General features: G+C 36.8%; 1 protein-coding gene and 1 long non-coding RNA gene across 12 annotated transcripts; both read right to left on the bottom strand.

The window, feature by feature from the left end:
• Nucleotides 1-219: 219 nt before the first annotated feature.
• Nucleotides 220-3,840, bottom strand: LOC145088860 (uncharacterized). Of its 11 annotated transcripts, XR_013701249.1 has the most exons (7): nucleotides 3,169-3,840; nucleotides 3,031-3,086; nucleotides 2,186-2,328; nucleotides 2,026-2,093; nucleotides 1,191-1,501; nucleotides 904-1,110; nucleotides 227-627 (listed from the first exon to the last, which is right to left on the bottom strand). It is a non-coding gene; the product is annotated as an uncharacterized LOC145088860 (long non-coding RNA). The 11 variants fall into 11 exon arrangements; XR_013701245.1 differs by adding an exon at nucleotides 698-803 and having other exon boundaries at nucleotides 220-627; nucleotides 1,191-2,328; XR_013701246.1 differs by having other exon boundaries at nucleotides 225-627; nucleotides 1,191-2,093.
• A 6,031-nt stretch (nucleotides 3,841-9,871) lies between these two features.
• Nucleotides 9,872-11,848, bottom strand: LOC145088859 (VASCULAR-RELATED NAC-DOMAIN 6). The gene is made up of 5 exons (XM_079027293.1): nucleotides 11,417-11,848; nucleotides 10,867-11,008; nucleotides 10,608-10,699; nucleotides 10,428-10,515; nucleotides 9,872-10,237 (listed from the first exon to the last, which is right to left on the bottom strand). The coding sequence occupies exons 1-5, from the start codon at nucleotides 11,714-11,716 to the stop codon at nucleotides 10,047-10,049; spliced, it is 813 nt and encodes a 270-aa protein (XP_078883419.1). The 5' UTR covers nucleotides 11,717-11,848; the 3' UTR covers nucleotides 9,872-10,046.
• Between the last annotated feature and the right edge of the window lie 3,211 nt (nucleotides 11,849-15,059).

Raw genomic sequence — 15,059 nt, 5'->3', positions numbered from 1 at the left:
ATCTAGTTGCTTATCCACCAAGCAACCATAAGATAAGTCCTAGAAATCCTTATCCTAGTCAAATTCTAAGGGATTTACACCTCAAATTCGTTCACCATATATATAAGATAATCCTTACCTTATTTTGTAACTATCACATAATTACAATTCAGCCCCTCTAGTTTAACTAATTACACTTGATCACAAAATTAATTCTTAATTAATTATTGACCAATATTAATTAAACAAATATGATTTCTCCTTTAATATATTATTCTTATAACATATTAATAAATCATAATAACCTCTCTCTCTCTATTTATTTCTCCAATCAAGTTGCTTTGGTGAAGGCAACCCAAAAGGACCATGCACCATCGGGTCAAGTACATACCAAAATAGTTATGGACTTAGACACTAATCCAACAGTTATTTCCATTCCAATGGAATCAACGATTCCATTCCGTTACTTAATTCCATTAAACGATATCCAAATTCTACTTTACTTGTGCTGAGTAAGGAGTAATGACTCCAATATGAGAAGCATGTACACCACTTTGAATCAACCATTTTGCATGTGCTATAGCAATCTCAGCTTCACCTTCATTCAATATGCTTTCTTTTTCATCCTTCTTTTCTTCCATATCACACCTAAAAATATAATTATTTTTTTAGAATTCATAAAATTTATAAGGTTAGATCAAATATCAAATATGCATACCCTGCAATATCTATGAGAAGAAGAGTAGGTTCAGTGGAGAAGAAGACTTCTCAACACCTACAAGCTCATATAGGGTATGTCCAACAACACTTGCATGAGCTTTAGTCTATCATTATTAATTACTTCATTACTCATTATTATTATAACAAATATACTATAATTAATAGATAAATAAGGTTAATAAAAAAAGGTCATAATTAAATTACCTTATTGTTGTAAAGCTCTTTAGAAGACCAAGTCATTATAAGTTCATGCATGCTATATTGCACAATCAGCATAGACATGACATCATCTCCATATAAATCTGCAAGGCGTTTAAAAATAGTGTTTTCTAATCCCTTTTTTTTAGCTTCAACACTTCGAATTGTTGGAGGAAGTTGTAAATGATCCCCTGAAAGTAAGCACCTTGAACCCTAAAAAAACAAAATCCCTTTTACTTCAATCATCCAATATGTTTCCAATTTAAAAAAAAAAAAAAGTTTTGTTTTATTACCTTGAAAAGAGCAATCCAACAAGCAATCTCTAGGCCTGAGCAGCTTCATCAATAATGACTAAATCAAATGAAATTCCATCTCATTTTCTTGATGAAGAACCTGTGAGAGTTGCTAGAACGACAGATGAATTTTTAATTACATTTGTCACAACAAGTTGTTGCCTTTTGCCTTCAACTTTTGAAAGAATCCTAAGTTTTTATGGATTTCCCTCTTTGTGTTTTTATCTTTAGCTTTCAACAATTTACTATTTAATACCTTCATTTCTTTTTGGATGTCATTCGCAAGAGAACTGTTATCCCCAAAGTAACACCTAATAATAATTAAAATCATTTAAAATACATTTTCTTTATTAAATTAGTGATGATACTTATAATTTATATTCCATACATGTGCATCAAGCGCACTATCTAATACTTAACTTTACTCTAATCATGAAATTAAAAATTGGGATAGAATTTAATTAGATTTTTTTAAAAACAAATAAATTATAATTAGCTAGTGATAAAACAAATCGATCGTCGTTGATGAACGATGACATAGAGTACCAATCAGATTTATTTTTTTTAAACACATTGTTCTATTGAGATAAATATTATAAAAAAAAAAAAAATACATACAAATTAGACTTACAGAGTATAGACAGGCGTAGAGTATATCACCAGTAAAACAATTATTAACAAATTCGACAATTACAGTGTGAGAGGCATGGTGACACAGTAACAAAGGCAAATGATTTTTACACTCCGGTCACATAATAATGAGATAAAGAGATCTAGAGAGCAAATTAAGCATGTTATGAGGTAGAAAAATGAGCTAAAATTGTGAGGTACTTACTATCGGAGAGGGGCAAGATCGCAAGAGGCGAAGGAGTAGAGACTAAACCAAAAGACAAAATTGTCACCCTTAAATAAAAAAATAAAAATAAAAAATAGGAATTTGTTTTGACAAATTAAGTGGAATCGTAAGCATTGACTTTTGCTATTCAGCAATGTACCTTTATAATAATTTGTTGGAATGTAAAGGTAAAACACTCATTTAGTCAAAATTTGAAGTAAATCGGGTATAAAGTAGCACTTTCACTGAAGAATGCTTAAAAAACCTCTAAGTTTCTTCGTCATTAGTCCCCATCACACGTTGCTACAAAAAAATGAATTTTAATAATAAGGTAGAATGTAAAAGCAATCTGTAATTCTGAAACACAACAAATTGCAAGAACTTACAACAGCTAAAAGCATATCCATAAAATAAAATTGCAAAATATTTGGCAGCAAAAATATACCCAAAATTTAAGAGCAGGTCCCACCAACCTAAAGCATCTATAAAACCTCTTAAGTGAACGAAAGTTATTAAAGGTGATCTTATTGTTTATATACATGATACTCTTTGATTGATAAATGGATTCACTAATATATATATATATATATATATATATATATATATATATATATATATATATATATATATATATATATATATTTTAAATTAGTATGTAGATGATAACCAAAAATACTACCACATAGCTTCAGGAGGGTGAAGACGGTGGCAACAATGCAGAAAACCATGGATATACAACCCAGAAATGCTGAAAAATAATAGAATTTTCAGACTCTAAGGACAATGGTCTCTTTCAATTACTTTGAGAACTAAAGTGAAGGCATGTACATATAATATACTTTCTTTATGAAATGAACTTACAGGAAGTGTCTCCCATATTACATCATCGCTCACATTTTCATCATCTCTAAGTAATAAGGCCTTGTTCTGTTATATACATTGCAAATTAACAGAATCTAGTTGTTAAGGGAATAGACAATTTTCAAAAAATAAATAAATAAACACCTGAAATTGTCAACAATAATGGTTACTTCAAATGTCAACAGAGGGAGGAAGACAACCTGCAGGATTGCAAGTTTAGATTTATTAACTAAACAAAACAAAATTAGTATGAAATTAGAAGCTTGAATGAAAATAATATACATGATATTATTATGTTAACAGTTAACAGAATAATGTCATTGTTACAATAATATCCTTCAAACTATAACAACCACCAATATTTCACAGGATTGATAGTTTTTATAAATTGGATGTGTGAAGGCTTGTTGCACTCAGTTTTCTGTCATTGATGCACTTACAACTTTTCTCGTGACCTCTGAGGCATTTCATCGAATGGGTGGTGAGCTAAAGCTAAAAATTTCCACTAACACCAAATGGAAAGCTACATATCTTACTCCTTCAGGAGGATTCCAAGTTACGATTGGGGATATGGTTTTGCAATATGCTACAATCATCCATACAATCAAAAAAAGTGAGGGAAGGAAACAGGTCCTCGACAACGGTGTCTCCAGCTAGTGTTTTACAGTGAGTCGATCTTACTGTTGAAAAGGAAGAAGTTTTAGGTAAGCATGCAAACAGTGTCTTCGGCTAGTGTTTTATAGGGAGTCGATCTTACTATTGAGAAGGAAGAATTTTTATTTAAGCATGTGAGGGTTAATAGGGAATGGATGGTAGCTTCTTGTAGGCTGTAACGATGACGTCCGAAAGGCAGTGGTAACAAACGGTTTCCGGATACTCAAGAGATAAAGGGAAGAGAAATAGGAGATGTGGTTTGACAACATTGTTGGTGTGTAGAAGAGATTAGAGTTATCAAGATCTAAAATGTAGAAGATAAGACTGTAAGTTACGATCGGACGCGCCTATATATTTTGGTCAAGATGACGTCATCAAAAAGATCAAAGGTAGAAAAGTTAAGATTGAAATTCAATCAACGGCTCGGATTGCTTCATTGGTGAATTAAAGGTTCTCTTTTAATAATATTTAGAAATTGATTAAGATTGGGAATTATGAAATGAGCATCGTTGGAAATATGTTCATTTGATATATTTTACAAAGTTAGGACCATAGGTAAACATAGTGTGCATGCTTGGTGCATGGGACAACTGTTGTTATAATTCAAGTAATACGTTGATTACTTGAAATAACAAATAATGAGTAATCAATATAGTGATTAAATAAAAGGTGTTTTATTTATACCCAAAGTTTGGGGTCATATGGGATTAGTATTATTCTTGTGTTTCACTTTGCATGTAATGACCCAATTTTCAAGACCAAAAATTTCATTTTAATTAACTGACTCATAAAAACATTTATAAGAAAATACTGAGAAATCACATCATCTTATAAAACAATGTATCATGTCTAAAAACCCAAGTCATAAAATTAGTAACATGTCAGAGTACAATCTCAGAATATCCATAGTGCGGAAAACAAAGAGGGTGTGTATGATGTGCCGCTACCGCGCCAGCTCCTTCCCCTTCGCTGAAAAGGTACCTGAAACCAAAATTGTAAATTGTAAGCAAGAAGCTTAGTGAGTCCCCCCATCGTACCACATACCATACAATCACATAGCATACATACTGTCGGGCAATTATGGGGTGCCCGACGTACCCGGTACGGCTATTCTGGGGTGCCGACCTACCTGTACGGCCATTCTGGGGTGCCGACCTACCCGTGTCAACCCATTCTGGGGTGCTGACCAACCCATGTCAAGCCATTCTGGGGTGCTGACCTACCCGTCGATCCTAACAACCGACCATTGGGGACTATTCCACCCCTACTGCTACTATCACATATATCATAACATAAACATACTATCAGACATATCTGGGGTGTCCGAACTACCCTTCGGTCCTAACAACCGAACTTGGGGACTATTCCCCTCCTACTACCACTATCACATGTAACATATCATGCCATCATATAAACATATCATCACATACTGTCAGACATATCTGGGGTGTCTGACCTACCCTACGGTCCTAACAACCGAACTCTACTACGATCACATATAACATATCATACCAACATATAACATATCAGATAGTAGCAAACCTAGAAGATATCACAAAGACAATCATCTAACATACAACTCCTACCGGTGGGCTGGCATTGTGGCCGTAGACCCACCGCTACTGGAAGGTAACTCACCTCGTACGAGTAGCTGCTAATAATCTGTGTGGGAAACCTCTATCTGTCGTTGCTTCGGAAATCCTCTGGCTATAACCCCCACAAAACACTCAGTCAGAATCTGATATCTATTCTTAGGGTAAAATGACTATTTTACCCCCAACCAAGTCCAAGTCAAAGTCAACTTCCAGTTGACCCGACTCGCCGAGTTGGGCCGTCAACTCGTCGAGTCCCTAACCCTTTACCCGTCCTTGTCCACGACTCGACTCGTTGAGTTTGGCAACGACTCGACGAGTTCCTCTTCTATAAGAACATCGAATGAACCTTCATCCGACTCACCGAGTTGTATGAACAACTTGTCGAGTTCACCTTCATCTGATGAACAAGTCCTGTCCTTGACTCGCCGAGTTGTATGAACAACTCGTCGAGTTCGTCTTCATGTTTTGGGAGATTGCCTTGGACTCGCCGAGGTTGTTCTAGTGTCGAGTCCCATGAACTCCAGGTCTAAGTCTAAGTCCAATATGTTGGGTCACTCCTTCGGACCTTCTACAACCCTTCTAACACCCAACTAAGTTCTTTTGACCCTCAACAGATATGAGACTTTATGCCTCGGACTCGTCGAGTCCCAAGAACGGACTCGCCGAGTCGATAACTTCCACGCCCTAAATCCTCAATTTCTGATGTACAACCTTTGACCAAATGATAGATCCAACCCCCTAAGCTCGATCTAGCACGTAAAGTTACGAACTTTACGTGCATGCATGGGACTTTTGAGCCTAAAAGGATCTAAAATGGCTCTTATGTTGCATGAGGCCTTCCTTGAGTGCAAAAGCAACCCAAATCTGCCTTGTGACTCCTCCCAAGACTTAGATCCGAAGTTTTGACCCCCACCCATGTTTGCAATCATGGTTGGCTACCTCATATGACTTAAAAAGTCCTAAATCTTCCCCAAAAAGGGATCTAACAATTGAACAAGCAAGGTATAGACTTTATACCTTTCAAAGACTGCAAATGATGAACCAAACTCGAATCCTTCAGTCTCCTCTTGATCCTTCTATGCTCTTCCTTCTTCCTTGAGGTCAAAACCCACAAAAATCACTCAAAAGCCTTAGATCTTGCACCAAAACTCTTAGGGTTTGCTATGGAGGGTTTCTGGGAGCAATAGGGATGGGTGGTGGCTGAAAGAGATGATTAAATAGGGTGCAAACCCTCAGATTAGGGTTTTTGTCCAGTCAGAGCCTACTCTTCGAGTCCGGGACCCGACTCGACAAGTCCAATACTTAAATCCCGCGTCTCATCCCGCTTCCACTCGGCGAGTTGGTCCTTCAACTCGCCGAGTCCCAGGCCAAAAATGCAAAACACTTAAATAAATTACATACCAAGAACCAGGTGCTACATTGCATGTTTTGACTTCCCGAATAAGATCGCTCATACTTTGGAATTAGGTATGAAAGAAGACTGTCATGAATCTGTCTATAGATTGTCTAATGCGTTTAGACATAGCACAAGTTTGTTGCAAAGTTCATGAGTGTTGCTATAAGATTAGAGTATTGGATTAAACTCACGCTCACTTGGATTGCTTCATGGATTTTATCACGAGTGATTAGTGAGACGATAATATCTTATATTCTTAAAACCAAGATGTGTGAGTTGTATCTTGCGAGTCGGTTACAACACATTGATAATATGTAAACGCACCGGTAACTTGGTGTTATAAAACGTATTCTTGTGTGTGATTCGGTGAGTGAGTACAAGCGAGCATTGAGTCAAATTTTATCCGTTCCTTTTACCCAAAGTGGGATAAAAGTGATATTTGTGGGCCCCTCGATGATTTAGTGATGACACCCTAAATGCTTGGCCAAGCCGTGACTAAGTTGATGTGTTTAACTGTAGTCTGTTGTCAGTCATTATAAATCAGAAATTGAGAAACAACACATAGACTGAGAGAATGATTATAATCCATGTCTCATGTCTATAAAATATCTAGAATGGAGGAATATATGATCTCTTATCTAAAGGACAGGTTACTGATAAGATAAGAGTTCGACAGCGTCTTTGAGAGCTACGATTGCTAATCGGATTCTACTTGCATTTATGGTTACTAGACTTATCCAAGTGGGAGACTGTTGGATTAGTGTCTAAGCCTGTAACCATATTTGGTAAGTACTTGACTCGGTTGTGCATGGTCCTTTTGGGTTGCCTTCACCAAAGCAACTTGACTGGAGAAATAATAGAGAAAGAGGTTATTATGGTTTATTAATATATTATATGAATAATATATTAAAAGAGAAATCATATTTATTTAGTTAACATTGGTCGAGAATCAATTAAGAATTAATTTTGTGATCAAAAGAAGTTAATTGAACTAGGGGGACTGAACTGTAATTATGTGATAGTTGCAAAGTAGGGCAAAGGATGCCCTATATGATAGGGTGGACGAATTCAAGGGGATAAGGCCTTGGAATTCGTCCATGATAAGGTTTCTAGGGTTATCCTTTGGGTTGTTTGGTAGCTAAGCAACCAGATAAGGATAATGACTGAAACCCTAATTCCTACACCTATATAAAGACCCCTTGGCATAAGAAATTCGGCCATTTGATACCTAGGGTTCCTAGAACCGAATTTCATACCTCCCCTCTCTCTCTTGCCTCTCCATTTACTCTTGGTGTTTGTGAGCCATTAGAGGTACTACACTTGTGGTACTTGCTTTCAAAGACAAGAAGAGTCAAGATACAAGTTGTTATTACAACATAACAACAAGAGGTATGTATTCCATTCTCATTTATGATTTTCGAAATGACCTAGGAGCATGTTAGGTTTCTTTTGTGCTCATAATGTTGTATAACTAATAGTGAAAACATAGATTTGTATCTAAGGTTGTATGTACACATATGATTGTTTGTATAAAACTCATATGTTTAGAGTAGGGATGAGATATAAAACCGAAAAACCAGACTTGAACCGGAGTCGGACCGGAACCGGTATAACCGGAAAATGCTTAAACATTCCGAGTATTGAGTTCCAAAATTAATCTTATTCGGGTTCCGGGTATTGTGGGTTTTGGAACCGGATATGTAAAAAACCGAAACTGAGTTTAATGGACCAGAACCAGTTTAGTGGGCCAAGGAACCGGACACAAAAGGGTTATCAAAAAGAATAATTTGAAATGGGTATATGATACTTATTAGATGCCTAGACTCTAAACATTTTAAGTCTTGACTGTTTCTTCCCGGTTCAAGAAAATTGACACTCACTTAAGAGCTTTCAATTTTGAATTCTTGAGGACTAGTAGAAGAACAAACATATAAAGTTTTTGCAATTGGCAGCTATAGTGGTATTACCGATTTTTATCATCACTAACATCTGAGGCATATTGATTAGTATTTTAGTAAATGAATTGAGAAGATTGTAAGTGGTGACAAAATCATACATTTATTCACTAACGCTTATATTTCACAAATGTCTAGTAAATATTTTTTTCTGAAAGAACAAGACTTTTGTTAAAAACTCAAATCTATTGAGACCATTTATATTATAGTTACTTTCAAAACCTTGTTTGTGGGTTGATTATATATTCAAATCCCAAAATCCAATTTTTAAGATGCAATTACTTATGTTTTTTGATTTGAAGACGATAGTTATTGGTGGGGAGTTTTTATTAAAAATTATTTCGGGTTACAACAAATTATTTTTTTGCTTTTGTTTAAAAATTTTGAGTTTCGGTTTCATTTACGGTTTCCAGTTATTTCCGGGTCTAACACACGAATCATGTTCCAATTATCAATTTCCAGTCCCAACCGGTTTCATACCCACTATACCCGGTTTCATACCCATAGCCGAACCGAACCAGTTACCGTATACCGGTCCAGTTCTCGGTTCTTATAATCCTTCAATTCAGGGTTCCAGTCCAGGTCAATCAATCCGGTTTTGGACACACTTTCATCCCTAGTTTAGAGTTTGTATTTGTGTTTAAGTTGTAGTGTCATCATTTTTTGTTCCATATTCAATGAATTACACTTCACCGAAGTCGGGATAACAAAACTAAAAGATTTTTAGCTTTTCAGCTACTGCTTCAACAACTTATACCATAAGCTACTAATGTTGTCTTAGTAAAATGCAAGAGTACAAGAACAGGAAAAAAAAATTTTAAAAAAAAAAAAAAACCCACACCAGTATGCAAGTCCAGACCAAGGTCCATAACTTTCTCTCAAGTCGGTCAAGTTCCAAAACGGTTCCAATCCGGTCAAAATGTTCACCCCTTTTTTATGGTCATATCAGTGAATAACTCATGAAAAAAAAAACTAATTACAATAATGGTTAAATCACAAAAGAACCCTCTTAAATATTTACTACAAAAATCATACATTTTATATTTTCTCGGAAAAATGATGTTAATTAGCAAACAAAAAAATGTGCCTTTTAAAAGATTTTTCTAACTAGACCATTGACATGAAAAATAAATATATTCACGAAATAGACGGTGATGGTAAAAGAAATGATTTTTAAATCAATTTATATATATATATATATATATATATATATATATATATATATATATATATATATATATATATATATATATATATAGCATTAAAATAATCAAATTTTAAGATGTGGGTGAAAAGTTGCTATAAGAAAACCGATTATCAATATAAATATAAATATAAATATAGATGTAAAACTACTTGCCTATATTTGAGGCTGCTCTACTGAATATCAAAACACAAAGTCCAAAATAGCCCTTTTCAAAGCAAGTTTGCAACATCATGTTCGGAAACCATATACTACCTCTTGAATCTTGATATTAATTTTACACTCTCACAAATTCATAAAATAAACAAATCTAAAGCGTTCAAAACTGCATCCACAAAGGATTGGGGGTTTAATCTTTAACCCACAAAGTTTACCACTTTTGTTCCTTGTTTCTTCTTTGGTTTGGATTCCTTAGAAACAATATCAGCTTTGGGCTCAAAAGTCTTCTTCTCTTTATCATCTTCAATCATGCTGAAATCATCCTCAAGATCATCACCACTTGCAAATTTGGTCACCTGCCCTCTTGCAACTGCTCCTATCCCAGTTGCTAAGATCCACAAAAAACAAATACTTAAAATTGTAAATATGAACTAAATGCAAAACAAAATAGCAACATACTTTCATTTGTTTGTTTATTATAGCATCCTACTTTCATTTCTTTCTAGTGCATCAATGCACAAATATAAATTTATAATAAAAGTTGTCAATTAAACAGTCAGTCAGTGAAGAATTCTTACATCTTTTGGCAGAATCACTTCTATTGCTTTTGTTTGGACAATCTTTAGCCAAATGTGTCACACCCCCACATACTTTGCAACAACCTCCCTACAACAACAACAACAATGTTTCATATAAATAAAAAAAATAAAATGTCAAGAACATAACTTATTGATAACATAAAAAACACTAAAATGCACCTTCGGATATATTCCATGAGCGTTTTTAGGACAATCCTTACTCAAATGTCCTCGTTCTTTACATATAAAGCACGATGCATATTTTGTTCCCCCTGCACCACAAAGATAGGGATAGTTAGGTAATTTCACATTGATCTCAAACAAACCCTCAGAATTAACCTTACAATAATAAATCCAAAAGCACATTCAAACACCCCATCAATAATCATAAATTCAAATATATAAACATCAATCAGAGAGGAAAATATGAATAAATTACCATCTTGAAGTGGCTGGGGGCATAGAGCCAAAGAATGTCCAAAGTCTCCACAATTATAACATAACTTGTCATCAACATCCTCTCCACTTTTCTTGGGGCAGTTCTTGAGACTGTGGCCACGTTGCCGACATAACAAACATATCTGCAAACACATTTTATATGTAATTATGATTAGGCTTTAAAATTTTAATTGTAATCTAGCTGTAAACGTAAAGTTATCAAGTTATAGTAATCAGTTTCTGAGTGTCTGAGAATAAGTAATTATGATTAGGGTTGAAATAATCAAATTTGGAGAATCGGGTAATAACTATTATAGGTTCCAAGTAGAACTTTCATTCCGTTCGATATAAACCCTAACTTTAACTTATCAAATTTTAGGCAATGGATTAACAAAATATCCTCCAATGAAAGTTCAATACATATCGATTGAACGAAAACGAACAAGCTGCGCCGCTAGCAAAAACTATGAAATGCAAATTTCATACGAACGGAATGAAAGCTATGAAATGCAAATTAACATTAACTTGAAAAGAAAATAGACAAAACCTACCTTGTGTTTTTCCCACTGATCTTTCTCCGGGCAATTTTTGGCAATATGATTATCAGCTTTACAGATGAAACAGCTATCACCGGGTCTCATTCCGGGCACTCTGAGAGGGTGTTTTTTGTATGCAGGTCTCCTGGATTTGCTCGGGTCAGTGGAATCTGATTTCTTGCGCTTGAAATTACTCTTCTTCTTCTTCTTCTTCTTATTTGGATCCTGTGGCGGTGTGGGCTGGGGTTTAGGAAACAGTTCCGGGTGCTCTTCCTTGAATCGTTTGCGAGCTAATATCTGCCTTTTGCACACCATTTTTGTACGGAAAATCAACAAGAAAGCGAGAAGTTGCCGTTGTTAGATAGGGAGGTAAAAGATTGAGGACAGAAACCCTGCAAGAGAAAGAGGGTTGAAGCCAGGAGTTGGAAAAAAAAAAGTCCCGGGTTTTCTACAAAGCCCATAACTTAATGAAGCCCTACATGGCTACATGATACAAGGCCAGGCTACAAGTACTATCGGTGGAATTGGTATGGTATGGTCAATTTTTTCATAAATCGTATATCATATCTACTTGTAATTGGTACAATAATTTTGATATCATTACCATTCCAATATAATTAGTACCAACTTATTTAACTATCAATAAGTTTGGTACATATTGGTAGTGATATATATACCAATATATATAGGGATTTTATGAATAAAGATTTTAGTATTCATGGTAAATTGTGAAAGAGGCTTTTGTGAAAGAAAGTTTTGTGAACAGATGAGATTGTTAACTCGATCCGGAAAGATTTTATTAATTTCTACCATGACTATAGACTTTAAAGTAGTAGAGGAAAATAGATCATGTTGAACATGAGTTTAAACTTTAAACTTTCCTAATACGGTAGATGGTAATATCAAAGCTCTTAAACCTTAAACACTAAACACACTTAAAATTTAAATATATGATCACACACACACAACCCCACACACACACTTATATATATATATATATATATATATATATATATATATATATATATATATATATATATATATATATAATTGGTTTGTATTGTAACACCGTAAAAATTTAAATAATTTTTCGGATTTTAAAAATCATATAATTCCATTCACATCCACGTTTTAAAACATTGTATCATCATTATCTTAATACAAAACCCCAAGATCAAAATATATAAACTCTAGTGTGCGTGAGTACGAGTCATGTCGGCGCCTTCCCGCGATCATCGTTGGTACCTGAAACACCACACATAACACTGTAAGCATATTTGCTTAGTGAGTTCCCCAAAATACCACATAAACACATATCAGTCACTCAAGGTTGTAACTCTGTTGACCCTCTGGTCGAATATCTCTGTGGGACCCTCTTGGCCCCATAACTTTGTGGACCCACTGGTCCTAACTCTGTAAACTCTGAATCATGCATATCACATATCACAATAAATCACAACACATAATAACATGCAAATACCCTGTCATATAACTCTAAAATACTCTGTCACATAATTCTGTTACCACACTAGGTAAAGTATAGTGAGAAGACTCACCTCAGATGTCTCGGTAAATCTCTGACTCGGTAGAAATATGATCTAGCCTCCGCCTAATCACATAAAGTAAATATTCTCATAAATATAACTCTCGGGACTAGACTCAACCCTCTCTAGGCACCCTCAGCAGGCAAAAGACCATTTTACCCCCTCTTTTAGCTCAAAGGCCACATTATTGACCAAACCCTAAAAGTCAACAAAAGTCAATGGTCAAACTTTGACCCGACTCGTCTAGTGCACTTGGGCGACTCGGCGAGTCTACACGTGTCCACTAACTCTTTAGTCCCGCTTGGCACGTCGAGTTCCTCACCTTGCTCGACGAGTCACACCTGCCATGAATCGCGGGGCTACCCCGACTCAACTCGCCGAGTCTCAAGAACAACTCGACGAGTTCCGCCTTGAACTCCAGTCCCCTAATCCCCCTCTGACTCACTGAGTTATTTACCCAACTCGGCAAGTCTACTCACTGAGTGATTTATGGGAAACCCTAACCCTACTCGTCGAGTCTGATATTTGGACTCGACGAGTTCATGCCATGCACAAACTCCATAGACCTCCTGAGGCCATATCTGTTCCTTTAATCCATAGATCTGACCTTCCCAAGCATGCTAATCACGTAAAGTTCAAACCTTGACACACATATGACATCTAGATGGTCTCACTTGGTGATTTATCCCCAAAAATAACATCCTAAATTCATGGCTCCCAAAATAGCTCATAAAGCTCCAAGGGTTAAGGTCTCTGGACCTCTTTGAGTCCAGATCCAAAGCATAAACTCGAGAGGGGACCAATTGCTCCACATATCCATCCTCTAAAGGGGGTTAGAAAACCCTAACTCTAAGAATCAACACCAATCTGAAGAAGGTCCGAATAAATACCTCAAGATGAAGTCTATGAACTCTGAAGTCACCAGAATCGCACATCCTTCAGCCTCATCTTGCCTTGGTCACCTCCTTCTTGCAATTACACCAAAAAAATGATCAAGAATGGCCTCTCCTTCCTCACAAACACTCTAGATCTCTTAGGGTTTCTCTCTGGGGTTTGGTAGCCGCAAATGACGGCCCTAAGGGCCTTTAAATAGGTCCCAAACCCAGGAAATTAGGGTTTCATTAAACAGCGTGGACTCGCCGAGTCCACTAATGAACTCGTCGTGTCCAGCTATGAACTCGGATACGAATCCGCGACCATACTCGGCGAGTCTAAACACCAACTCGCCGAGTCCCCTCCCAACCTCCAAAAATAAAGGAATAAATAATATACCTGGGAATCCGGGTGTTACAATTCTCCCCCACTAGAATTAGACTTCGCTCTCGAAGTCTCACTCTGCAAACAACTCTGGATGCTACTCCCGCATCTCACGTTCCGGCTCCCAAGTCAACTCTGACCCTTTCCGATGCTGCCACTGGACCTGCACCAGAGGTGCCTCCTTGCTCCTCAGAACCTTGATATTCCAATCCCTAATCGCCACTGGCCTCTCAATATAGTTCAGGCTCGCATCCACCTGTATATCTTCTAATGACACCACTGCCGACTCGTCGGCTATACACTTTCTCAGCTGTGAAACGTGGAAAATGTCATGGATCTGACCCAACTCTGCAGGTAACTCCAAACGGTAGGCTACCCTGCCTACCCTCGCGATCACCCTGAAAGGACCAATATATTGGGGTCCCAACTTGCCCCTCTTCCTGAATCGAATCACTCCTTTCCAAGGAGAGACCTTCAGGAGCACGAAGTCGTCAACCTGAAACTCGAGCTCGGACCGGCGCCTGTCCGCATAACTCTTCTAACGACTCTGAGCGGTCAACAACCTCTGTCTGACCTGCTGAATCTGCTCTGTCGTCTGAAGCACGATCTCAGTACTACCCATCACATGCTGCCCTACCTCTCCCCAGCAAATGGGGGTCCGACACCTCCTCCCATTCAACAACTCAAAGGGTGGCATACCAATGCTCGAATGATGGTTGTTGTTGTTGTAGGAAAACTCTGCCAAGGGCAAGTACGTGTCCCAACTCCCGCCGAAATCCAACACACATGCTCGGAGCATGTCCTTGAGCGTCTGAATTGTCCGATCACTCTGCCCATCAGTCTGTGGGTGGTATGCG

Source organism: Lactuca serriola, chromosome 2, assembly GCF_051521515.1.
Source record: "Lactuca serriola cultivar US96UC23 chromosome 2, Lser_US96UC23_V15, whole genome shotgun sequence".
NCBI lineage: Eukaryota > Viridiplantae > Streptophyta > Magnoliopsida > Asterales > Asteraceae > Lactuca > Lactuca serriola.
The sequence above is the reverse complement of the archived record's forward strand: the minus strand, read 5'-3'. Positions and strand labels throughout refer to the sequence as shown.

Bases quoted from the DNA above. Each gene is read 5' to 3' on its own strand.
- LOC145088859 (XM_079027293.1), bottom strand. From the start codon at position 11,716: ATGGTGTGCAAAAGGCAGATATTAGCTCGCAAACGATTCAAGGAAGAG. The intron at 11,009-11,416 runs GTAGGTTTTGTC...ATGTGTTTGCAG, and splicing joins ATCAGTGGGAAAAACACAAG to ATATGTTTGTTATGTCGGCA. The intron at 10,516-10,607 runs GTGCATTTTAGT...TTGTTGTTGTAG, and splicing joins CTCATGGAATATATCCGAAG to GGAGGTTGTTGCAAAGTATG.